Raw genomic sequence first — 25,166 nt, forward strand, 5'->3', positions numbered from 1 at the left:
TTATCTTTGTCTCAGGAAACTCTCATTTTTAGAATTAAACTTTTGTTGAAAGGTTTCATTTCGGGTTCTATCCCCAGATCTCCTCATCCTTTGCGAAAGACCTAATCCTACCATATGTGTTTGGGGTTCCTTATTGCTGGGTAAACCATTTACTAAATTTCTTGAATTAGGCACAGGTAAAACTGATTTCTTGGAACTTGCTTTTGCATTTACAAACGAGTTAAATATTCTGTTGTTGTTCTTGTCTGTATTATTTTGGGCTTTCCTGTTATGGTAAGTTGACGTGGGACGGTGGTACTTCTCCCTAGATAAAATTGGGTTAGCTAGTCTTGCCGCTTGTACAGCGTCAAAAACAGCAGAATTTTTACCAATATTAGCCCCCTTAGGACTTTCCGGGATACTTGGTGGAGGTGCGCTGTCTGGATTGAGCTTAATTGAACGTTTTATTGCTGATAAAACGATCAGTACATCATTCTTACTGCATCTCAAAATAAAGGTCTTAAAAGGGTTCACAATAGATATAATCCCAACCTCATTCATGCATATACTAGTCCCAGAACAAAATAAGTTAATGCTAAAGATTCGTTTAAAGTTCAATTTATCACAGGTTTCCATAATCATGAGTGCTCTACCAAAAGTGGTAACTACGAATGCACATGGAGAGAAATAAAGACCAGCTGCTGTTTCGTCTCCAACAGATTTCATAGATATTACCTCTTCTGATATATCTAATTCTTTAATACCTGAGACTGTTTTAAAAGGTATATCGGATTTGTAGTAATAGTCCTCCTCCTTGTGAGGATAATTTTCCCTAGTTGATTTGAAAACAGTATCTTGTTTAGTAATCGTGGCATTTCTGAACGACTCATTAAGAATACAATTGTATAAATTTTGTTTTTTGTCTTCAAAAATATTTGTATCGACAACAATAATATCGCCAATAATGTTATTGAGAACATGTTCCTTTTGAATATCCATGAAATCAGTCAGTAAGATCTTTGAAAACCTTCTTTTGATCATGTTACGGTCAGTTGGAGTATCGCTATCACTATTGTACGGTGAACTTTCGGCCTTATCGAACTTATATATCCTCTCTGGTAGATCAGGCGCACCTGAATTCCTCGATTTCTCATAATTATTCTTGGGTGTATAACTATCTGCACTATAGGGACGAGGTGAATCTATATTCTTTTTCATAGGAATTTCCTTTGTAATTACATGCAATTCATGAGCTTTGGAGTTACCGCTTGATTTTTTCTTGGCGTAGATTTTTGAGTGTAGATCAATTTTCTGTGACTGTGATCTTGATAATTTTGTTGTATTTGAAGTAGTAAGTTTGGTTTCTTTGTTATTGTCTGCACCTTCTTGCTTCTTTGTTTGGGTATCTTTAATGAAGTTGGACCCCTTGGAAGACAATGCCAATCCTTGTGCAGAAGATTTGAAATTTTGTGATGGTATCGCAATATCAATGTTTCTATCCATATTCCTAGGTTGTGATACAGTAGGAGAATTAGGTGCAGATTTAGTATCCAAGTTCGGTGAGCTGATGCTGTTAGGCAAATTTGTACGTTTTCTAATATATTTGATATTTTTCCCTACAATGATATGCTTATCATCCTTGCTTTTCTGAAATGGAGACTGGGGAATAGGAGGTGAAAATGGTTGCATAGATTTCGCATTTATCCTGTAGGGAAGTATTTTTGGTGGATCTCTATTCCATACAGAATTATCTGAGAAATTTATGTTCTCGAATAAGCAATGCTCCTTGATCTGAGGGATTGTTAGACGTTTTTCTGGTTGTTTGACCAAAATATTTTTTACTAAATCTCTGATGATTGTGGGGAATCCAGCAGTGAATGCAAATTGAACTTTCATTACTTTCTGAAATGTTAAATATTCATTTGTGGCTTTAAAAGGGGGTTTACCAGCAATCATTTGGTAAACCAAACAACCAAATGCCCATATGTCACATTTATAGTCTGTGTAATTATCTGACAATAATTCTGGAGACACATACTCAGCAGTACCCACAAAGGAGGAGGAACGGGTGAGTAAATTATAATGCGGTTTACCGTTCTTGTCGCTCTTCTTTTGTAACAACTTGGCAGTACCAAAATCAGTCAGCTTTATTTTCATGTTCCCATCGAGAAGAATATTTTCCGGCTTAATGTCCCTGTGTATAATGCCATGAGAGTGCATGCTTCCAATCGCATCTATTATCTGTGCTGAGTAGTATATGGTACATTCCTCATTTAGAGTACCAAATTTCTTAATCAAAGAAAGGAAATCTCCATTGGGGGCGTATTCAAGCAAGAAATACAAATTGGCCTCGTCTTGGAATGTAAATGATAAATTAATCACGCCAGTGACAGATTTGAGATTTTGTAGAGCAGTCTTTTCGATGTTAACATATTTCACTTTTTTTTGTTTGATCAGGTATTCTTTGTTTAGTACCTTAACCGCATAAGTTTTTGATGAGTCGGTTTTCGAAGTTGCTAAGAACACTTGCGAGTACGATCCATCGCCGAGCATATCGCCGAATTTGAAGTCCTTGATACCCTTCCGTATTATAGTTTGCCTTCTAAATATCTCTGCATCTTTGATGTCCGCATCCGTGGCAGTCATAACATCAGTCTGTACTTCCTTGTCAGCATTAATATCTTCGTCGTTCTCACTCACAGGTGGGATGAAATGAGAAGTATCGGTGAGGGCCTTCTCTAAGGTGGAGACCCTGTGAAGACTAACCAAATCAGGCATCGTCACTGAGTTACTACGAACAGAAGAAATCACCGTCGTATGAGAATGAGTCCTATGAGAGGACAACTTAGCGGTAAGCTCAACTTCATCAGATGGAAGTAGCGGCCTCACTCCGGGCTTGCTATCGTGACCCTTCCCCATACCAAGATATTCTCTTACTCGTCACTTTACCGCTTCTTCTCAAGATAACACTACCAATGTACTATCTAATAGAGTTTTATAACTATCTTCCACTGTATGGGACATCTCGGGAAAAGAACTATAGGAATTCCCCATCCCTGGTTTGCCAGAATCGTCATGCCTTCTATGATTTTTTTTTGTTTGTTTGTTGGTCCCACTGTGAGCCTGCAGAAGAATATTCAAAAGTGCAGTACAAGAGATAGGATGGGAAAATCACTTCTGTTCTCTGCTTCTCGCACTCTCACCTAGAAAGCATCGCACAATAACGCAGAGAATTTCCTCCTTTTTATGGCCGGGATTTTTGCAAAAACGTAAATCATGTTTGGCTCGAGAAAAAATTATTTTTTTGGAAAAACGAAAATGGAAGAGTCACGTGCATTCAAGTCAACCCAATATATGGCTATATCAGAGAGGCAGGTCGGATAGGAGTCTACAGTGCGTGGTCCTTCTTGACTTTCGATGACTACAATATCGTTTACGTTGTTGATGGTTTCTGTATGAGTGTTTATGTTTTCCATATATATTAGATATAACTGTCTGGAGTGAATTATATGCATAGAGTCCTACTTCAGGTTTGGTCGTTGCCTGCTCACATTTGCTACTATTTGCCGAGTAGTTTAAGTAAGAGCCCCCAAGATCATGAACAGGGTCAAGATTAGGATTCCTTAAGAGGTTGCATAAAAAAAAACTACCTGTGTGCCTTTGGTGTTATAATGAGTTAGAGTACTAAAGGGTTTGCTCATTCCCAAGAGCAAATGGTGGGAAGAAGAAAAATGGAGACAGCAAAATGGGCAGTAATCCTTTTCCGGAGTTAGTAGTCTTCTGCCACGCGATGAGCTCAACCGTCAAAATTTCACTCAACAGGTGAAGTGACAAAACAAATAACCTCTTGCAAAAAAAAAAAAAAAATATAAAGATAAGAAACTCTTGAGTCAGTAATGTGTTCGATACTTTTATCATCTACTTTTGCTGTGTTTGAAATCAACTTTGGCTTTAATTCTCTTTTTTTTCAGCTTCATCTAAGCGGTACGTACAAACAACTAAGAAGTGATGAGTGCAACTACTACTTTACGTAAGCGTGCTTCCAAGAGTGTTGGTGAGTCTGGTGGCCGGAATGATGGATCCATACATGCGCATGGTGAAGAGAAATCTGAGAAGCTTTTATGGCATTTCAATGAGCTCCCTGAATGGCAAAAGGACAACGATAAGATTTTGCGTGGGTACGTGCGTGAAACAAACTCCTTTAAAAGATGTTTGCAATCACTACTATACTTGAACAACGAGTCTGTGAACATATATACACACTTGATTCCAGCAGTATTTTATATATCGCTGTCGTTATATCTGGCAAATGTGTTTCTTATCCCAGTCTATCCATCAACTTCTAGTGTTGACTACGTTATAATTAACGTGTTTTTCCTGGGTGCCTTCTTCTGTCTGCTCTGCAGCAGCTGCTTCCATTGTATGAAACAACATTCTGAGTCACAGTGTAATGTCTGGAGTAAGCTCGACTATTTGGGAATTATCTGTTTGATCTCGTGTTCCACAGTTCCAATGATATATTACGGTTATTTCGACCACATTTCAGAATTCACAATCTTCACAGGTATAACTCTATTGTTGGCTATAGGCTGCTCTGTATTTGTCTTGACGGATAAGTTCAATACTACTGAGTATAGACCTATCCGTGCCTCATTTTTCACCTTATTTGGTTTTAGTGGAATTATCCCACTAGGAGCAGGATTCCTAAAATTTGGCGCAGAAGGTGTACTACAACGTATCAGTTTGCCATTTATAGGTTTAGAAGCCTTGTTCTATATATCAGGAGCAATTATATACGGATTCAGATTCCCAGAAACAATAGCTCCTGGCAAATTTGACTTCTTCGGTAGCTCGCATCAAATATTTCACATCATGGTGGTTTTGGGTTCAATTTGCCATCTGTTTGCAATGGTTGAATCTTACCATTTGATTCACTCAAACTTTCTGAGACCCGTGTAAACATCAGGCTGTCATCTGATTTTTTACTTCTATCATGGAAGGGTGGACTTTCACAAGCTTTTTACATGCATTGAGACACTCTTTTACTATGCATTCATTTGTTGTTTTACTTTAGGATATAGAACTGTAGTTTCGTCGCACCAGTTCATTTTTATTTTATTATACCTTTTTTTCTTATTATCTGATTTAAGATACTCACCAATGTGTTTTCACTACTTTTACTAGTCTGAACTATCGCATATGTCGATGTGGCAATGCATAATTTGCATCTCATTTTTAAATAGAACACTTCTCATTATTTAATAGTACTTTTAACAAAACATTTCCCATTTCATGTAATTCCCAGCTGTTTCTTTCATCTCAATCTAAAGCCGAGAAGACACTTTTCTGGCAAATTTCATAAAAAAAGAGTTAGCACTGATGTCGATGAAGGTCATAAGTGCAAGCACCATATAAATATAGAGGCATCTACCGTCAGCCACAAGTAGATAAACAATATTCATTAAATAATATAAGTTATGATACCAGAAGCTCTTAGGAAGCAGGCTCTAATAGCTTACAAACATGGGTTGAGAGCGACACGAGTGGCCTTTGATGGGGATAACCGGGTGTTGCTTGCTGCTAGGGCAGAGATGAGGAAAGGCATGGAGAATCCTGATAGTTCCAAGACTACACAGGAGCAGATACAGCATTTAGAAGAAGTGGCTACATTTCTAAAGAGAAATCTAGTTCAGGGCCAAAAAATTGAAGGAGAGGAAAAATATCATTTGAAAATCCATAAGGATATAGAGTTAGGAGACAACGAATCCATTAAACAGCCAACAAAGTTTAAAGCAAGGCCATTTAAGAAGTGTAGTGACAACTGAAAATAATAAAGTTTTAGCACTATAGAAGCACTATAGAGGGTCAACTCGCACATTATTGAAGTCAGTGGAATTCTTTTTTGTATCATAATGTAATTGGAGATCCTAGAAAACTGGGGTAGCTACCGGTGATACACTACATTGGTAAAAGATTGTGGCACTGTAACTTAAGTCGAAAAGCAACATGTAAATAAAGTATATTTGGACTTTCAGAAATATGTATATATTGATAACAGTATACTGCTGTTAAGAGCATTTACAAGTCAACAAACATATATTGTCACGATTTGTGAACGTTAAAGCAGGATTTAAGTAAATTAAACTGTAACTATTTGGTTTATTTTGAACCGAGTAGAGTCTATAATACATCTCAGAATATTCTAATAATTACATCACGTGATTGATATTCCTAACCCGAACGCATTTTACTCCCGATAACGTCGACGAAGCAATACAATGATAATACAAAGTTAGGCTAATCTTTCAGATTCATTTTTAACCTTTAAAGGTTTCAAGAAACAGTTGTAGATAAGTGTTTTAGTTTTGTACTGAAGAGAAGCAGCTACAAGATAATTGGTATAAGGAAACCAAAAGTGTAAGCATTGACTATGTGGGGTTTAAAGAGTATATCCACCGTGGGAGTAAGGACTTACAGCAGTCAAGTCACACATGATTTTTTGAACAGTATCTTAGCCAGAGCTCAGGAAGCTACAGCTAAGAACAAAGAAGTTGTACAGGCCAACCATGCAAGAGCTCCTCTTAGGAACAGAACTAGGCAACAGGATGGCGGTCAACAAAGACCAGCAAACAAAATAAGGCAAAGAAATGGTAAGGTGCAAGCAAAATTTCAGGTTAGAGACGAAAACAGCAATAGAGCTATTCCTGACTTAAAAACTAAACAACCGCAATTCAAAAGAGCTCAACGCAATAACAGGGATGGACAAGCGGACGTACTTGACGTCATGGATGCTGGCACAGGTAAGACAAACAGAGCAAGTATGTCGGCAAAAAGATCCAACAAGTTTACAAAAAGAGGCAAGGGGTCGCATGTTATTGAAGCAGTAAGTCTGTCAAAGAAACCGACTTCTGCAAGGGAGATTGCACTTAAGAAGTCTGTCGATAGTGTCTCGTATGAGCCTGTAGAACCTACACCGCTGTCTTTGTTGGCGTACTCAACTCCAATTTTTAACACTCATAAGAGCAACATTCTGCAAATTTCCATGCAGACTATCAAAAATGCTGCTTCTCCAAAAAACACGCCATCAGGCTTTGATGCTATCCACTCTGGTATAATGAATAAAGAAAGGCTGCTAAATAGCTCACAGTTGGATGTTGATGTCGATAGATTGAAACAGATTGCTAGAGGTCAATATTTTAGTCTTCCAGTGTTACAAAATAAAGCTTTCGACTCTTTGACAAAGTCAGAGGATAAGAAGAAGCAACTAGTTGAGAATAGTAACGTAGTCAGGAGGTCCTTGGATTCCTTAGATATTGAACCTGAGAAAAAAGAAATTTTGTATGCCGTCTGCTCTGGGACTCAACCAGTATCTGAAGTATCACAACTTTCACAATAATTTGAATATTCAATTCTCGTCCTAACTTAACCAATATTGTAAATATTTAGGATGAGAGTGTTGTTATGACTAACAATAAGTCAGTTCATGTTTATATATATATATATTATTTTTATCAGTAAATATTCACAGATGATTAAGATTTTCTTTCAATATAATTGACCTTAAAAGAAACTACAAATCACGTTTTTACGTTCATTTATCTAGAATTGTGTTTAGTACCTTGCTGTAGAGTTTTGTGTCAGCTTTCAAGAGCGACTTCTTAATCTCAAATTCGGTTATACACATTTCACCCTTCGTAAGGATACTATGTAAAACCTCATGAATAATGTTAAGTGGCAACTCAGATGGTAGTACATCAAGTACTTTATTTTTTAGATCCCTATTGTGAAGATAAACCTTTTGATTTCGCTTTAAAAATGTCGTCACAATTAGCATTTTATCGTATCGGTCGTTAATCATAAGATATTTGTTTAATATGTCAATGAAGTTTTTCTCGTTTGTATATTCCTCAATTTGAAGGAAGTCGTTATAATCGATTATAAGTTCGTGAAGCTCATTGTTTAACCAATATTTTGATAGCATATCTGGAATATCGAAAAACAGATAGAATAATAATATATTTGTGTTAGTATCATTAAAGGTTTTTACCTGATCAAAATATTCTTTCTCAAGTAAAGTGTTTCTTGTAGTAAGGCGGCTACATTGAGTCTTCCAAACTCTAAACTTTTGGAATGTGCTTTCATTGTCTACTCTGGTAGTAAGAAACTCGTGGAGTGGTTTTTTGAAGTAGTTGTATGTGTTTTTATAGTTATCAGATTGCTCTAGTAAAAATGTTGATAAATTGTTGTCCTCAAATTCCTCTTTCATATTGGCTATATAATAATCCAGCAAGAAGTTTTCATCTTTTGTATTTTTTGTCCCTATCACTTCAAGAACCTTAACTTTTAGATGGGTGTTATTCTGAATTTTACCCAGAAACAAAGAGCTGTCTATGGACGCCCTATTTAAAATTTTGAAAATATCAGAAATCAGTTTACTGTTCACATCCTTAGTTTCACTAAGAACAAAGTAAATTATATCGATTAGTTCAGTCTCTAAAAACTCTTTGGACAGTTTTTCCACATTTTTATCGAGGTAACTCATTAATTCCGAGAAGTTTCTTTCGGATTTTAGTACATGTAAAACGCTGACATGATCTTTCATTTTAGTATAGATTCGAATAAGCATTTCATTGTGATCATTAGGCTCGGATTCTTTCTGTATTATATGTATCAGCTCTGGCAGATAAGCGTCCTCGAATTCATCTAAATTGATATGTTTGCCTTCTGCTAATAAAATCCTAAATATAGCAATAGTAAGAGATTTCATTGTACTTTTATACTCTCTAGGTAATTTATCCCTTGTACAATATTTGTCTTTCAGAATCTTCTGGAAATATTGAAGATCATCCAGTTGTGATGATTTGTTACATTTATTTTTTAAAGGCAGCGTTTTTAAATGCTTCATCATTCTGTTTAAGCCATTAAATATCCAAATTTCACCGAATATTTCATAATCTAAGAGAAACAGCAGTTGGCGAACATCTACTCTATCACTATTGTCCACCCATTTCTGTATCGTATGTTTGTTGATGATGTTTGTATCAAATAAGTCCCATAACAGCACTAAGTTACTTAAGTACTTCATTTCAACTTTTTGGAGTTTAGAGATTTTTAAGTCAGAATTCTTTCTATGTTCAATATATTCTTGAATTCTTTTGACTTCATCATTGCCATACTTATTAATTGAGCAAAGAAACGGTTTTGTAAAGAGGCAGTATATTTTTGCGTTATACCACATAATTATTGAACTTGTTGGTTCAATCATATTTTCTGCAAGTGCTTTCTCTCTATCAACACCGAAAGAGTTGTCATCATGTGATAATGGTACTTTTCGAATTTTTTCCACTAGTTCAGCTACCATTTTATTATTTTGATATGAAACTTTAAATCTCATCCTGACTCTTGTGAGAAGTGTGTTACCATCATTATTTGTTATCCTTTGTACCAACTCTGGCTCTTCATCAATTTTTAATCTATATATTAACAGCTGTCCATCATGAAAGAGGGCTAGGATATAAGGATAATGTATTACCACGTTTTGGGGATAATGTTCGAACACCAACGTTGCTTTAACTATCTCACCAACATGATCCACAACTAGGCCCATGGCGTTGTCGTCTTTGCTGTTCCCACCAGAGGATAATATAAACATTTTACTATTAAAATCTTCCATCAAAGGATTAATCGATCCATTACCAGTCTCAGAAACACGAAATAAAGGAATTGAATTACGGTCTTCTAGATTATAAAGCTCATACTCGTAATCCCTAACTAGTAGCAGTATATTGTCATGAGCTTTTATATATTGAACGTTCTTGTAGTCTATCAATATCTTACCAGCAGATATTGCATTAGAGCCATATTTGAAAACCATAATATTTTTGTCAGATGCAACTAATGTTCTATAAGTGTTCGTACTTCTCGAATATGAATGTATATCGAAATCATTGACATCGTTAATTGATTTGACATTTGGACAAGGCGCAAATTCAGGTAGTAAAAACATGGCTAGCCTGGTCCCGCATAAGATAAGTGCCCTGTCAATATTTGGAAGTAGTTTTATTTTTTTAATTGAAGATGTCGAATTATTTTCAAACGGCATTCTGGATACCAATAGATATTCTCCGCCTTCTATTTCGTAGTAGTGCAAAAGTTCACCTTCAGACGTTCCCAAATATATGTGGTTCTCATCAGCATCCATACATGTTATGGTTATGTCCTTCGGGAGGTCGTCGACTAATATATTTGACATGAAGGGATCCAACATGGATATAACGTCGTTGTAATCTGTTTGTGGCGGTGGGTTATTATTCTGGGGATCATCTTCAAGATGTCCACTCGATTGATGATCAGTATTATCTTCATCAGTAATTGATGCAGTAGGTGAACTGTCTGTCGGATCATCTGCTAAATTTTCCCTGCTATCATTTGGATCTTTAGTCATCACGCAGTTCCGTATTTGAGCGTTAGGAGATCAGGTTGAGTCACTGTAAAAATCCTAATTATCCAATTGAAATTGTTGAAAGTATCTATATTGTGATATTCGCAAGCAAATGTCAGCCACTGCAGTTCAATACTATTGATAATTCTCAAGTTTGCATTTATACGCCGATCGAAGAGCATTTATTATATTTCGGCTATCGGTATCAAATTCTGTGGCCATACATTTGTTCCATGCAAAACTATTTACCCGGTCAGGAAAATGGCAAATGCTACAGCAAATAAAACTAGATGTATAATATATTAATGTAAATGAAACACTAGCAGTTATAATAAATAGTCCGTGTCATTTATGCAAATTTATTGTATATACACAATATTTTGATTTTTTAATTCGACTAGATCAAAATGGTATATAAATAACGTGTAATCATGTAATTCCATTCGGGGGAAGAGGGGGGGGGGGGTTATTTTATAGTGGGCGATTGTCAACTTTATGGCATCTGTCCTAAGAGTGCGAAGAATTTGTACTACTAATTGAAGGTGGGGGAGGTCTTTTGAATGAGTTCTTCTTTGTTACTGTTGAAGAAGCATTAAAAGGAGGAGACTCCATAGGAGGTGGTCTTCTTTGTATTGATCCAGAACTATTTCTCTTAACTGAAAGGCTTCTTGATGTGGTTTTCTGTGAGGATGACACTGACAGGCTAGACACAGAAGAATTCACATCATCATCAATTGACAAATGATTTATATTATCTAAATTCTCAAACTCCTTATGCAATCCCTCCTTGATAACTTGTCTCTTTAATGAGTCCACGGTCAGTACTTTCACCCTATAGGCACCATATATCGGCTTGTGATCGCTATAAAGGAGATCGACATCGGAGTAGGATAATACTTGTATATTGCTACCTTTGTATAATATTCTATCAGTCCAAGAAGGTGTTCGTTCCTTATCTGAGGTATCATATAATTCGGTACCAATATCATATTTGTAGGTCGGATTAAACCTGATTTCAGGCTCTTTATAGCCATGAAATACTGTCCCCGAGCATATTTCCTGAGTTAGCTGATCATGCATTAGTAAATTTTCTAAATAGCCATCCTTCTTCTGGATAAGTTCATCTCTGACATTTTCATTTGGCATAGTAACCCTGTAGTTCATGTCACCAAACCAAAAGATATTGTCATGGTCATCCAAAGTCTTACCAACAGAAAATTTCAGTCCATCCTTTATTGATACATAATCATTTTTCCGGTCATCCACATTAGATTCACCGGCCGCTAAATGGCAATTAACAAAGCAAAAGCTCGATTCGCCAACCTTTAAACTACATGCAGCAGCTCCTTTATTGGCGGCTATTCCTCCAAATCCGGTTCTTTTATAAGTTCCTTCCACATTTTTTACTAAGTCTATCATTCCTTTTTTAGCAAACACCAATAAAGTGAGAGATGTCATATGTTCTATTCTTAGTAATAGATAACTATCACCATAAAATCCTAGATAGGTCCGAATAGTTTCCTCCCACATACCACCTTTAGATTCATCAGCATTCAATATAGATCTTGCTGACATTTCGACTACCTCTTGCAGTCCTATAACAACAATATCTGCTTTGAATTTCTCTTCTATTGGGAATAGCCATTTAGTTAAGTCATCGTCTATAACTTTGCCAGATGCATTATAAGATCCGACGAATATGCTAACCTGTCTATAACTAGAATATTCTGAAATTCGTTGTCTCAAACCATTATTAACAAACTCTGTCAGCAGATCAAAAATTTCAACAGGATATTGGTCATCCTTTCTTCCCAAAAGCAAATCAGTTGTGTCGAGTTCTATTTCTTCAGTAAATACTTTGAAGTATTTTCTATTCACAGAATTTTTGACACTAGAGAATCTACTGGACAACGATAATTTGCTTTTCTTTTGAACAATGTTGTTATCATTAGTATTTCCTGTGTGTATTTTAGCAAGTTCAAGGCCATTATCTTCCCAAATTTTATTGTGAGTCAAAAAAAACTCCTTATCTTCAATGTAGTCACTGCATTTTATAATTTGAGAATCTTCAAGAAATGTCCTAAATGCTGTCATAGAAATTATTTGCTGAGCTAAATTCGTTCTTCCAAGGCAATCTAGGCAATTTGTTCTGAATATCCCTTGCTGTTCTGAGAGGGTTCTATGTTTTGATATATAATAAGAATAATATCCATCTTGCTCAACGAATTTTAAAACCATGGGGATGAGACGTTTTGTAGCTATAATACCATCTTGAATGTATTCTCTCTTTAAGTCGAAGTCAATTATTTCGCAGCTCTCCGGATACAGGGACAAAAGCTCATGAAATTTTTCATTTAGCTCTGATTCATCTGATTTAGTTGATAATAGGTTGACTATTCTCATATGACCGTAAGTGTTAAGGAGTGCAGTCATATGGCGCTCAAAAACAGGTTTAGTAGCCTCTAAAGCCCTAGTTATATGAATCTTAGGATTAGTAGAGTACTCTTTCTGTTCCCAAAACAATGGCACGCTACCTCTAATTTGTGTATATGCATAGCAGAATGACCCAGAATACATAATAAACTCTGTTTCAATAAAATCAGCTGTTTCTCCGTCATCATTAGTTCCCCTTACACGATTTTTATAGCCTGTCCTCTTGAAGCTTTCGCGAGATATTATGGTCATGCCAACTTTAAAATCATTAATGTATGTTATTGCGGTTTCACAGTAGCCCCGGATAATGCTTGTTATAAATCCCTCAGTATCAAATAACTCTTTTGTTTCACTATCTAGCCTATCTCTATATCCAATAAGTTGTATCATCATGAAGTTATTCCACATATATTTTTCATCGTAAACGTTATCGTTAAGTCCACTAGAGTAGAATCCTCTGTTCTGTAGTGAAGATGTCAAATCAAATTCGTTACTAAAGTAAAAGCTTCCATTTGAAAGTAATTTCATTAAAGCCCAACATGGGTGCCTAACATTATCATTCTTATTAGGTGGAGGTTTTGACTTGTCAGTATCCATTGGATACCCGTTGTCATCGATATCATAGCCATCCCAACGATTAGAGTTCAAGCAGAAGAAATCAACAGCAAGAACCCTATTTATAGATGTCTCTGGTATTGGTTGAGCAACTTCCCGTTTACCTGTAATAGTTCCAATAAATAACAAACCATCGATCTCAATAAGCCCAATGAAGGCATAAATCTCTAGATCAGAGAGTTTTTCAAAGCCCTTTTCAATGCATTCTTTCTTCGGAACAACTTCTACAGAACAGCTTAAACGTCCAGTTGAAGCCACTTCTGCTTTCAATAGCAATGCCTGTGAGTTAGACGCAATAGCAATTCTCCTGTTATGGCCTTTTGTTGAGAGAATGATCATTATATGGTTTTCGATTCAAATTTCTTGACGATTTAAACCCTTTCCATTACCATAGAATGCTACCTTATTGTTGTGACTTTCGATGAAATGCCTACAGAATATTTTTAATCTGTAATACCCTTTAATATTAATGCTAGAGAACTAATCTCCTGTAGGTGGTTTATTATAGTTATATTGCCGATTCACAATGATATGCCATTTTTACTCATCGACAATTTTAGAATAGGGCTTGTACCTTATTTTTCTTTTTTCAAATTATGAGAATTCGTTGATCCGGAATGAACAATGAGCGAGATGAGATGTTCAAGAAATTAAATATATATTAATTCTATTGAGAAGAAGTGTTCTATTTACGTATGGTTGAAAATAAATAATATGGTACTAATTCTATAGCACCTAATTGTTTTCAGTAGGAAGAGTGACTTCACCTGAATGGATAATGCTGTTAATGGTTGAGAAAATGGCCCTAACAGATGCTTCACCAACATCTTCAGAGACACCGACACCCCAACTGTACTCCTTTTCATTGGTAGCAGCATCTCTGTAAGAGATGTGAATGAAAGAGGCGGCTTGGGTTTTGGAACCGGAACCTAAAGCATGTTCTGTATAGTTTTCAACACCAAATTTGACGTTGAATAAGTTTGATAGGGCATCTACTAAAGAAGAAATAGGACCGTTACCAATACCCTTAATTGGAATGATCTTGTCGTTAATTTCAACTTGCCCTGTTAGGATTCTACGGTCGTTGTCAATCTTCTTCACATCATAGTCGAGCAAAGATACGTATTGATGGGTTTCGTTGTTGTAATTATAGGTAGACTTGAATAATGCAGTAATCTCCTCTGCAGATAATTCCTTGCCTCTTGTGTCAGCTTCATTTTGCACAATGGTAGAGAATTGCATTTGCATGTTTCTTGGGGTGTCTAGACCCAAAGACCTTAAAATAACCCAAGCAGCACCACCCTTACCAGATTGTGAGTTGACCCTGATAACCGCTTCATAGTCACGGCCGATGTCCTTTGGATCTAATGGCAAATATGGAATCCTCCATAAAGTTTCACCTTGAGCACGCTTCTTTTGTTGTAAAGCAAATCCTTTTTTAATAGCATCTTGGTGAGAGCCTGAAAAGGCGCAAACAACAAGGTCACCACCATATGGAGCTCTAGCTGGTACTGGAATCTTGTTACAACGTTCAACGATCTCGATAACACTTCTCATGTCTGAAAAGTCAAGACCGGGAGAAACACCCTGGGTATACATGTTTAAGGCGACGGTTACCAGGTCGACATTACCTGTACGTTCACCATTCCCGAATATACAGCCTTCAACTCGATCAGCACCAGCCAAGATACCCAACTCTGTAGCAGCAACGCCACAGCCACGGTCATTGTGAGCATGGGTGGAGATACAAACCTTTTCACGTTCGCTAATATGAGTAGAGAAGTATTCGATCTGATCAGCGTATACATTTGGAGTTGCTACTTCAACGGTTGCAGGTAAGTTAAAGATAATAGGATTATCAACCGTTGGTTCCCATGCAGCTTTCACAGCCTCACAGATTTCAACGGCAAATTCTACTGGTGTATCACTAAAACATTCTGGAGAAAATTCGTAAGACCACCTAGTTGCTTTTTGAGATGGATCATCCTTGGTCAATTTCCGTACTAGCTTGGTTGCTTCTACAGCTTTGGCAATGGCTTCTTCTTGAGACATATTGAAAACAATCTCACGGAACATATCACTTGTGGCCAAGTATGTATGTATGGTAGCACGCTTAGCACCGGTCAATGCTTCAACTGTCCTCTTGATCAGATGCTCCCTAGATTGGACAAGACACTGGATAGAAACATCGTCTGGTGCGTTTTCTACAGCGTATCTTGTGAAATCGAAATCGGTTTGCGATGCTGACGGAAAACTGACTTCTATCTCTTTAAACCCGATTTCAACAAGTTTGTGAAAGTATTCTTTCTTTTGCTCTACTGACATAGGGTCCGGGAGAGATTGGTTACCATCTCTCAAATCGGTAGAAAGCCATCTTGGAGCTCTCTTAATTGTCTTGTTAGGCCATTGTCTATTTGTCAATTTTGGGCCTTGAAATGGTCTATATTTGACACTTGGATTAGCAAGCATATTCTTGAAACCCAATTTGACTGGAGCAATTGTCTTGGCTGCACGAGAGACATGCTCTGCAAAATTTGGAATTGTTTGTCTCATTTCTGATTTTTAATTTGAAGCAGGTCTTTTAAGATCTCTTTTGAGTTGCTACCTCTTAATATGGCCTAGTTTTGTTCTAAATACTATGTTAATTTTCTATCTTCCAAGTCACGTTGATCAATGACTCAATTTTGTTCACCTTTCTTTCAATCAATTAATAGTAAATTGTAGACTTTTACTACAGAGCAAACCACTTCTTACGCCTTTGAATTCCACTGGTTATTATACTCTTAATATCCGCTTTTATAAAGCTTAATACTTCTAATATAATAATATCTCGTGCGGAAAGAAGAGTAGTTTTATTCCTTTTCGAGTTAAAGTTCTTTTTGTATGGCTAAGGAAGAGTAGGCTAAAGAGAAATACAATTTATCCAAAAGGAAGTAAAAATGTAATTAAGATTTGGACATTGGATTTTTATATAATACCATATTCAACATAGAAATAGGTTGTTATGCAATGTGAAAAAAAATTCTATAAAAAAGAGCTGAATTATGCCGGTATTGCTTTTTTCACTACTGATCCGCATTATTTTTTTCATTATTGAATTCTTATGAGTAATATTTCTCGAAGTGATGACTAAAAACAAGCATAGGTTGCTCATTGTTCCTAGCATTTTGAGACTAGAAAAATGAAAAATGAGACAGCAGTTCCACCGGCACCGGTTTGATGACCAGTGTTGCGAGCGAAACCGGTGTGGTAGGTCGGAATTCTTTCGTATGTTAGTTGTTTGTTGCATGTGATATAAGTAGTGATAACTCTGTTCTGTTCACATGGAATAGCAACTCCGATACAAATTTTATAGTGGTAATAATACCGTACATGAAAAGATGTCATTGCGTAGCGCCAAATAACCGTGATATGGCTTAATGTCGGCATTTTGTGAGATATGTTGAACTTTAATATTAAAAATATGAGGGAAAATTGGTAATATCATGCAGAGATGGCCAAAATATTGAGGACAAATTGGGAAATGCAAATAGTATATTGGTAATATGCGTGTAAAAAATTATTTAGGGTGTATTTAGTTAACGTTTTCGTTGATCTGTAATACATAATTAATATTTGCCAATGCTAAGTTTGGTGGAATATCAGGAATTCCATATTGTTTATAATTTTATTGATTGGAATGCTGTTGTGGAATATGGGATGAGTAGTTTTTTTTTCTACCCACCATGCTGAGTTTGTTAAAGAGCTGTTTGCCTTTACCAACTATGGTACTGCTATGATGTTCATGCGGGAGGTTTGTCATAGGAGGTGAGATAGGGCGTTGAATCTTTCTATCATTGGGCAAAACCACTCGGTGAGATAATGGGGAAGTTGATGCTTTAATGGACCTATTAACATGGGATGATCCATTAGATTTGCTATACTTGTTCGAATGCGACTTGTTATTTGGTGAAATGAGAATTGGAGAAACGCTTTTCCTCTTATCAGTCTCTAATGAACGTCTCTTTGGCGAAACTGGATCCGTATTAGTTTGAAGACTTTGGTCAGTAGATGCTCTCTTAACCGAAGATTTGTTCTTGTTCATTATGTCGCTAATCTCTCGACTAATAAGTGGACTGACAGATGGTGCAAGTTTAGTAGTAGAGCTTAAGAGAATATCATTAGCTGACAAGTTAACCTTTGGCGTCATCAAATAATTTGATTCCGGGAAATGGCCACTACTGATCCCCCAATGAGATGTTGTTGACTCCAATGTAGACGGTATATTCGAATCAAACCAGTTTAAGGCAGAGGTCTTTTTGAGTTCATCTTCTTCATTTTCTTTGGAAATAGTAGACGCGGTGGAGTCCCCTTCACCGAAGTTTGTGATAATGGCCTCACTCTTCTCACTTATCAGTTCTTCTAGTGGATCATTGGAGTTATTAACAAATTTTATGAATTGTCTATAAGCATCCATTAAGAGTTGTAATATGTGCTGCATTGCTATAAGAACACTTTCATCACTAGGAAGTTGTTGTTCTTCATAACATTTTTCGAATACTTCTCGTATTTCCTGTGGGAAGTTACACTCTCTTGGCGAGTTTAATGCAATGTATTTCAAGTAGATTCTGTTGTTCCACATCTTTAGTAGCCTATGTTGGTGGCTCTCTGTGGTAGCTAAGTCTGTCTCCGATTTTGAATTGGCCATATCAAGTGAAATAGCCTCCTTTCTCGTCTTTGTACATATATATGTGTTACAATATTGGAAAAACTCCAAATTCTCCTCACAATGTGCTTTCAATAGGAACCTGTGGAAGGTCTCGATGTTAAAGGGTCCATCATCTTTCCTGTTCTCAACATTTCTGTTCCCTGGTTGTAACAGGATATCATATAGAGTTGGAAATTGTGACATCGAGCATTCGGAATTTTTTGTGTATAGTTTGGTTCTTTTTTTTTTTATTATATTTCGTTTCTTAGGTATTGTTTAATTACTTTCAATTAATATCTGAAATATGATATTTTAGTAAAGATAATTCATATACTTTTCTCTCTTGCAGCTTTTCCGCCATTGAGAGTCAAAGAGAAGGTACAGAATATTTCTTACTTCGTAATTATTATATACAATTAGTTGAAAAGGAATCCTAAACTCTGTCTCTTTTTTTTTAATAAATATTATATTTAATTCACACTATATTTTTTTTTCATCTCTTTTAATGCAATTCTCATCGAAAATTTTTGTCCTACTAACTGATTAGTTTGTGTTGTTCTATTATTGCATTCAACCACAGATATTTGCACAAAAGCTTCCAATCTTCGGTCTATTGTACAGTCTTATCAGAGAGTATTAGGCTAATATGGAAGCTTTCTTTCTTCTGCTTCGTCTTCTTTTCCTTCCATATTGTCTATTTCCACTGCCATCTGTACACACTCTTCTGCGTTCTTCCTTCCTTTTTTTCACAACTTTTTTTTGTTTTTTTGTTCTTTTGTTTTTTCTGGCTTCTATTCCCGTGTTGGCTGTTTCTTTTCTTTTCTTCATTATAAAGTTCGGAAGTGAAGTAAGAAGATACAGCCTCCATGTATTGTGCAGGCATGTCTCTGTGGAATTGGGTTGGCACACGATTGGAATTCATCATGGATATAGGAAGCGTACACAGCGCACAGATACACAGGAGAGAAAAAGGATCTTCCTCTAGTTCCATGCACCAGATTTAAAAATATAGACACTTGAGAACAATGAGATGAACAGTTACCTGTACGTAGAAGCAGGGAGGGGAAGATGTGAGAGAAATAGACCCCCTCTTTCCCTTCTAGAATTTATCAGTTATAAAAGCGCACGCAGGAACAACTACGTACTATTTGCCAACATTGTCCTGCGCGTCCCCTATGGTGCAAAACTTTTCCCCTCTTCTTCTCCCTATCTGCCAGATAAGATAATGGTGCGAAAGAGAAAATCCCCCAATTGACTGTGGTTGTCCTTTTAAACACACTCATTTTGTCCTCTTAGAACATGCACATGCACAGAAAGTATTGGAGAGCAGAAAAATAACAACTCCCTCTGTCTCTCTATCTCTCTCTCTTTCCGTTCTTTTTTTCTTTCGTCTTTCTTTTCACAAGAAAGGATTTACAAAAATAACTTGTAAACTGAGAAAGCACTGTAGAAGATCCAGTTCATTTGTTGTCTAAACTTCTTTCTTTTTGTGTAAATAGAGATGTACCTTTCCCTTCGCACGATTCTCGGGTTTCAAACTCAATTTTTCTTTCTTTTTTTTGGCTTAACCCATATATCGTCTGACCCACAATTTCCTTTACCACTTCTTTCTTTTTTATTTACAGATGCTACAGTAAAGATACTGCACAGACTCAAACCACACGTTAGGTCCCAGTCCTCAAGCCGTGAATACGGGACAGCACCACAAGAGCCCAAAAAAAATTGTACGAGTGTTACTCTTCAAGCCCAATACGTGATTGCTTTTTTGTTTGTCTCTTAGATCTCCTTTATTCTTCTCATGCCCCCAGAAGTCAGCGCGCGGAAGATAGATAACATTTCAACAACCAGAGAGGTTGCCCAGAGTCAGCTGTACGTCCTGTTTGCTTCTATTGTTCTAGCAGCCAAAAAATGATGAAAACGTGGCGGAGCCTTTGTTGCACGGAGTAGATAGGAGAGAAGTCCATGCAGTGAGAAAATACTGTTCATTCCCAGGTACAAACACATCCTACAGCGCACCCTCGGAATATCTGTCCTACCGCACCCTTCCGAAAGTCTCCCCTTAGTGAATAAGAAACCCTTGCAGTTATGGAAATGCATACTTCGGTGCTACAGCCTCATTATACTTGCATTCAAATCTTCTCAAGATACCCGAGTTTCTATTTGAAAAATTTTTTTGGCTGTCAGATGTTTCGTACCTTGTTGAGAAGGATTACCGGTACATCCATTTCTATGTGCATATCCCAATAAGGTAATCTTCGAGAAGCTTTTTGTTTTCCACCTTCTACTTTTTCAAATCCTTTTCCCCTCAATTTTGGCCCACTCCCCCCCCCCAATCGTCCTTTCTTTTTCAAACGTCATCGAGTAACTAATTATTCACAAAGTTCCTTCAGCAACATGACAGCCATTGCTGGCTCTCGGCTAATCCTCGATGAGGCCACAGTTGTACCTGCATAAACGTCTTTTTTGTTTACCACTATGGATAACAATGTTGTGGAGCTGTCAAACAGTTAATAAATTACCACCACAAACCAAAAATCAAGCTCTGTAATGACTCAATAATGCTAAATAAAAAAAAACAAAGATAAGGATAATTATTAATTATTTGCTAAACTAAATTATACAGTATGGGATATTAAGCAACCATTAACATTGTAGGAAATGAAATAACAAACAATTGAGGGGGGAATATCAAGATGAAAATTGAGGAATAGTAAAATAAAAAAAGAAATGAAAACAAATTGGGATAGCTCAATTGCTTCTCGATGCCCTTAGCTTGAAGCACCCAGTATTATTATTACAACCACGATGATGATTATCAGTGTCATTAGTCCGCACCTATTTCTTTGACGTTGATGCTCATCGGCTCGATTCAATTGCTCGTTTGCCCTGTGCATATTATTGTCGAAATTTGCGATATTTTCATCCACTGTGTCCACTTGGGTCCCTTGTTCTCGAACGAGTGTTCCGAGTTGCTTAAAGATTGCGTTGACCTCTTGTACCGATGAGTGTATGCGAGATATCTGCCGAGACCGGTCCTCCTGCACAATCGTATGGAAATCAAGCTCATCGTCATTGATTAGTCCTTGTTCCATCTGGTCTTGTAAATGCATATGCTGCTGTTGCGTATTTGTATGCAACAACGGCGTTCTCTCGGTAGTCTCATCTGCAAGTGCCACTTGATTCTCCAAGTTCTTGCTGCTGTTCATGGTAGTTGAGGCCACAGCTGTCTCTGTATTTATCTTCAAGGGGTTCTGACCCTCTCGCACACGAAACACCGCGGATAGCCGCCGCAGTTCACTCTCTAGAAACTTGAAATCCTTGTCCCTCTTCCCGGCCCCTAGAAATCCATCCCGACTCCGCTCAACAGTCTGTGTTGTCTCTCCGATCAACTCTCGTACTTTACATCTCAGGGCTTCATCGTCCCTCCTAGTGCCTACCTTCTCGACTTCTTTCTCCAACAACCGAATATTACTCTCCAGCGACTCTAACACATTACCTTTATCCATTAGTATACTCTCCTGTCACACCAGGCTCCTTTCTTGCATGTAGCAGTATCTATTATCAGCTTGAAATAATATGGTTACAAAGACCTGATAAAAGCAGCCTAAAACCGTACTTCCACGGTGTCTATGTGTGTGTGTGTGTGTGTGTGTGTATGATGCGCATTACAACATTACAGCTAAGGTCGCATTACATCTTACGTAGGTATCACGTTGACTTTCTTAACATCCGTATTACACTATATAGGTCAAGGGGGGAGACCACGCAACTCCGGGTAACAGTATCCTCACAATGATGTCTTACCCGATTAGGAAAGTCAGTAATTGGTTATTCAAACTGACGAATATGTGGTGTCAATAAAGAGTTAGCTAGAAACGGCCGTAGAAGTGATTGAACTAATCGTTATAGACTCTTGTTGTACGCGATTTCTCTCTGGAGATGTCACTTTAGGAATACAGCACTCCCCTACCTGCCCCCCCCACAACCCAGCTCCCCCCCTAGAAGAGCACGAAGGGTGTGCAACAAAGGGACAAGTGACGTGCAAGTGACACGACATTTGAAGGGGAGCAGGTGACTTGGTGCTCTAAAGGGCGGAACTTCGGAAGGGGAGGGCCATGGTGGGGGGGGGCCCAGACAGTGTCAACACAATAATGGCAGGAAATACGCGCCCTCCTAGATCTTGGCCATGTCCTCCTAGCCGCTGAATATTAGCATATTAGCTTCGGAGGGGCGGTAATAGGATAGGTCAGTACAGTTATTTCTTTTGCAGGTAAGAAAACAGGTTAGAATAGTCTATTTTCAACTTTTCTAGGTATCTCAAGGAAGTATACGGTTTACACACGAATCGATAAAAACTGCTATGGGTTCTAAGAGCAATGGTGCGAAGAAGATGTCTTTGGAAGAGTTCCTAGGGAATGACTCCCTAGGTGAGTCTGTTTGGGATGAGGAAGAGATTAACTTGGATGCGATCAATAATATCAGCAACACGACTAACCCGGAGCTTTTCAGGCCGAAACACAATAGCAACAGGTTTTCTAGTGGGTATGGCGGTGGTCATAGTGGTTATGGCGGTGGGCTTGGCGGCAACCAGCGCTTCTCTAGCGGGAACAGGCACCTGGATCCCGCGTATGACGGTGGTGCTGGGTTCGGTCCTCCTGGCGGACATCACCAATCTTATGGCAGAGTTCAGCAGCATCACTATAGCGAGCAAGAACAAAGGATGGAGTCCAGCGGTTTTGACTACCTGGCAAGCGCAGGTCCACCATACATAGTCAAGTTCTCCAATCTACCACCGAGATTCTCAAATTACGACATTGAGGATCTCTTCCACATGAAGTTTACTAAATTTGTCAAGTACAGATTGTTTTGGGAACTGCAGAGCAATCCATCGTTGGATTTGTTGAACAAAGGGGACTATTTTGAAAAGACTTTCAAGGACAATTTGAAAGTAGCATTTGTGGAGTTGTTAGGAATGAGGGACTTGATGAAAATCATTGATTACTGGTCTGTTCCACTGGCTGAAATGTATCAGATAAACGTCTCCGTTGCCAAATTTGATGACTTCAAGAATTACGTCGAGAAAAGCAAACCTTTGATAGACCCTTCCTATGATGCTGGAAAATCATTTGATGCACCACGGATACAAAAATCACATCCTTTCACCTCAGAGAAGAATGAAATGGCACCAGCAAAGTCAGATGCGTCTACACTTAACAAAAATGCACAAAGGCAAGAGCCAAAGAAACCTAAAGTAAATCCATTCGGTACTGCAAAGCCTGTTGATACTCAATCAAAAATATTAGAGATTGAAAATAAAATGCAATCGCTTCATGTTGAGGATACTTCCACTTTGCGGGCAATATTGGAAGAAAAGTCTGATGCATCAAAGCAGTCTAAGACATTAAGTAAGACAGCTACATCTACATTGGATAACGGTCAAGGGAAAACGAAGATCAAAATTTTGAAAAAACCCGTTTCATCTGGAGGACAAGATAAATCCTCTAATACCACACAGCTGGGGTCTGCCAAAGTTACAGAGCCAAAACCATCTATTGCAGATGTAAACTCTAAAGTAAAACAATTGGTTGACATAAAGAAATCAGATGCCAAAGGTGCGAGTAATAGTCAAAAGACACAAGCTAATGATTCCAAGGAAAATGTCAATGGAAATGCTAATGAGGATAAGAGTAAAGAACCGAAAAACAAGGACGAAAGTAGCCTCACCAAAGAAACGAATAATTTAAGCGCCATGCCCGACGGTAAATCAAAAGTAGATGATGAAACCAAAACATTTGTAACTAAACCTGGACAGCGTGAGCTCTGCAAAACTAAAAGCAATGACAAACCCACTGATATACATGTGAGCAAAACTGATGAATCTACGTTAGATGTCAGTGTAGCTAAAAATGAAACAGCAGAAAATACCAGTTCAGATAATTCCCATGTTTCATATAACTCTGCAAGAGGCCGTGGAGGAATTAAAGGAAGGGGAAGAGGTGGAACTTACCAACGAGGTAATGCTAGAGGTAGAGATGTTACACGTGGCAGAGGTAAAAGAGGTAAACGACCACTACAGGATAACAATTTTTCCTCTCGAATAATAGACAATACAAAAGAGGAGGGCATTGGAAAACCAAACGTTCATCATATTAATGAACGTGTGAAACTAACTGGTGCTGTAAACACAGAAAATTCTAGTCGGAAAAATGATCAAGATGTTTTCTATGATGCAAAAGATGATTTAAATGTTCAAGGAATTGATATTAGAAAACAAAATTTTAAGGATGAGAGGTATATGGAATCTAAGGATAGCTCTCGTATTGATGCAAAGTCTGTGCCAAGATCTACAGCTGATAAGGAGATACAGGTAGGAAATAAATCAGAACATGAATCTTCGGGAAATAATACAAACGTAGCAACAGCAGTTGCTAGCAATACAGGCGAAAGTGAAAAAGCCAGTACTAAGGATGTTACATCTGCAGAAGTAACTCATAGAGGAGGATATAGAGGAGGTTTTAGAGGAAGTAGAGGGGCTTATAGAGGGGCTTATAGAGGGGCTTATAGAGGAGGTTATAGAGGTTCTTACCGAGGCGGTTATAGAGGGTCAACTCGTGGTTCATATAGAGGTGATTACAAAGGGCCTTTCAGAGGTAATTATGAAGACAGACAAGGACAAGAAGAAGAACACAGATCTTCAAATGAAGTTAATGGTGTATCTCTTTCACCCGCAGAGAAGTCAAAAAAGAATGTAAGAGGCGGCTCTTATAAGAGAGGTCGCGGATCTAATAGGAATAAATATCAAAAGAACCACGAGGTTAATGATCAGTCTGGATAATTTTTCACCTGAAATATGATATTTTTTCTAAGTAAGAAGAATATTTGGTGTCCGTTGTTGTTTGTATTTTGACTTGCTTTTCAAGCGTTTAATTGAGTTCAATAACTGAAATTTTGCGCCTCAGTGTATTTTATGATAAATATTTTTGCATGTATTACGAATGAATGTTTTTAATT

General features: G+C 37.5%; 11 protein-coding genes across 11 annotated transcripts; 4 read left to right on the forward strand and 7 right to left on the reverse strand.

Moving 5' to 3' along the window:
- PKH1 (serine/threonine protein kinase PKH1) lies at positions 1-2,898 on the reverse strand (the record flags this gene model as incomplete). Its single annotated transcript, XM_446560.1, has 1 exon — positions 1-2,898. One exon carries the CDS (start codon positions 2,896-2,898, stop codon positions 1-3), a length of 2,898 nt encoding a protein of 965 aa, XP_446560.1.
- A 1,089-nt stretch (positions 2,899-3,987) lies between these two features.
- Positions 3,988-4,938, forward strand: IZH1 (PAQR-type receptor; the record flags this gene model as incomplete). Its single annotated transcript, XM_446561.1, has 1 exon — positions 3,988-4,938. One exon carries the CDS (start codon positions 3,988-3,990, stop codon positions 4,936-4,938), a length of 951 nt encoding a protein of 316 aa, XP_446561.1.
- A 518-nt stretch (positions 4,939-5,456) lies between these two features.
- MZM1 (Mzm1p) lies at positions 5,457-5,804 on the forward strand (the record flags this gene model as incomplete). The annotated part of the gene is made up of 1 exon (XM_446562.1): positions 5,457-5,804. The coding sequence occupies one exon, from the start codon at positions 5,457-5,459 to the stop codon at positions 5,802-5,804; it is 348 nt and encodes a 115-aa protein (XP_446562.1).
- A 605-nt stretch (positions 5,805-6,409) lies between these two features.
- RSM28 (mitochondrial 37S ribosomal protein mS46 RSM28) lies at positions 6,410-7,375 on the forward strand (the record flags this gene model as incomplete). Its single annotated transcript, XM_446563.1, has 1 exon — positions 6,410-7,375. The coding sequence occupies one exon, from the start codon at positions 6,410-6,412 to the stop codon at positions 7,373-7,375; it is 966 nt and encodes a 321-aa protein (XP_446563.1).
- A 195-nt stretch (positions 7,376-7,570) lies between these two features.
- On the reverse strand, positions 7,571-10,423 carry VPS3 (CORVET complex subunit VPS3; the record flags this gene model as incomplete). The annotated part of the gene is made up of 1 exon (XM_446564.1): positions 7,571-10,423. The coding sequence occupies one exon, from the start codon at positions 10,421-10,423 to the stop codon at positions 7,571-7,573; it is 2,853 nt and encodes a 950-aa protein (XP_446564.1).
- Positions 10,424-10,927: 504 nt separating this feature from the next.
- GVI51_G04521 (uncharacterized protein) lies at positions 10,928-13,807 on the reverse strand (the record flags this gene model as incomplete). The annotated part of the gene is made up of 1 exon (XM_446565.1): positions 10,928-13,807. One exon carries the CDS (start codon positions 13,805-13,807, stop codon positions 10,928-10,930), a length of 2,880 nt encoding a protein of 959 aa, XP_446565.1.
- Positions 13,808-14,203: 396 nt separating this feature from the next.
- GVI51_G04543 (uncharacterized protein) lies at positions 14,204-16,021 on the reverse strand (the record flags this gene model as incomplete). Its single annotated transcript, XM_446566.1, has 1 exon — positions 14,204-16,021. One exon carries the CDS (start codon positions 16,019-16,021, stop codon positions 14,204-14,206), a length of 1,818 nt encoding a protein of 605 aa, XP_446566.1.
- A 1,114-nt stretch (positions 16,022-17,135) lies between these two features.
- Positions 17,136-18,359, reverse strand: RGS2 (GTPase-activating protein RGS2; the record flags this gene model as incomplete). The annotated part of the gene is made up of 1 exon (XM_446567.1): positions 17,136-18,359. The coding sequence occupies one exon, from the start codon at positions 18,357-18,359 to the stop codon at positions 17,136-17,138; it is 1,224 nt and encodes a 407-aa protein (XP_446567.1).
- A 490-nt stretch (positions 18,360-18,849) lies between these two features.
- Positions 18,850-19,146, reverse strand: GVI51_G04587 (uncharacterized protein; the record flags this gene model as incomplete). The annotated part of the gene is made up of 1 exon (XM_446568.1): positions 18,850-19,146. The coding sequence occupies one exon, from the start codon at positions 19,144-19,146 to the stop codon at positions 18,850-18,852; it is 297 nt and encodes a 98-aa protein (XP_446568.1).
- Positions 19,147-20,923: 1,777 nt separating this feature from the next.
- Positions 20,924-21,661, reverse strand: VAM3 (SNAP receptor VAM3; the record flags this gene model as incomplete). The annotated part of the gene is made up of 1 exon (XM_446569.1): positions 20,924-21,661. The coding sequence occupies one exon, from the start codon at positions 21,659-21,661 to the stop codon at positions 20,924-20,926; it is 738 nt and encodes a 245-aa protein (XP_446569.1).
- An 854-nt stretch (positions 21,662-22,515) lies between these two features.
- Positions 22,516-24,990, forward strand: GVI51_G04631 (uncharacterized protein; the record flags this gene model as incomplete). The annotated part of the gene is made up of 1 exon (XM_446570.1): positions 22,516-24,990. The coding sequence occupies one exon, from the start codon at positions 22,516-22,518 to the stop codon at positions 24,988-24,990; it is 2,475 nt and encodes an 824-aa protein (XP_446570.1).
- Between the last annotated feature and the right edge of the window lie 176 nt (positions 24,991-25,166).

This window comes from Nakaseomyces glabratus, chromosome G, assembly GCF_010111755.1.
Source record: "Nakaseomyces glabratus chromosome G, complete sequence".
NCBI lineage: Eukaryota > Fungi > Ascomycota > Saccharomycetes > Saccharomycetales > Saccharomycetaceae > Nakaseomyces > Nakaseomyces glabratus.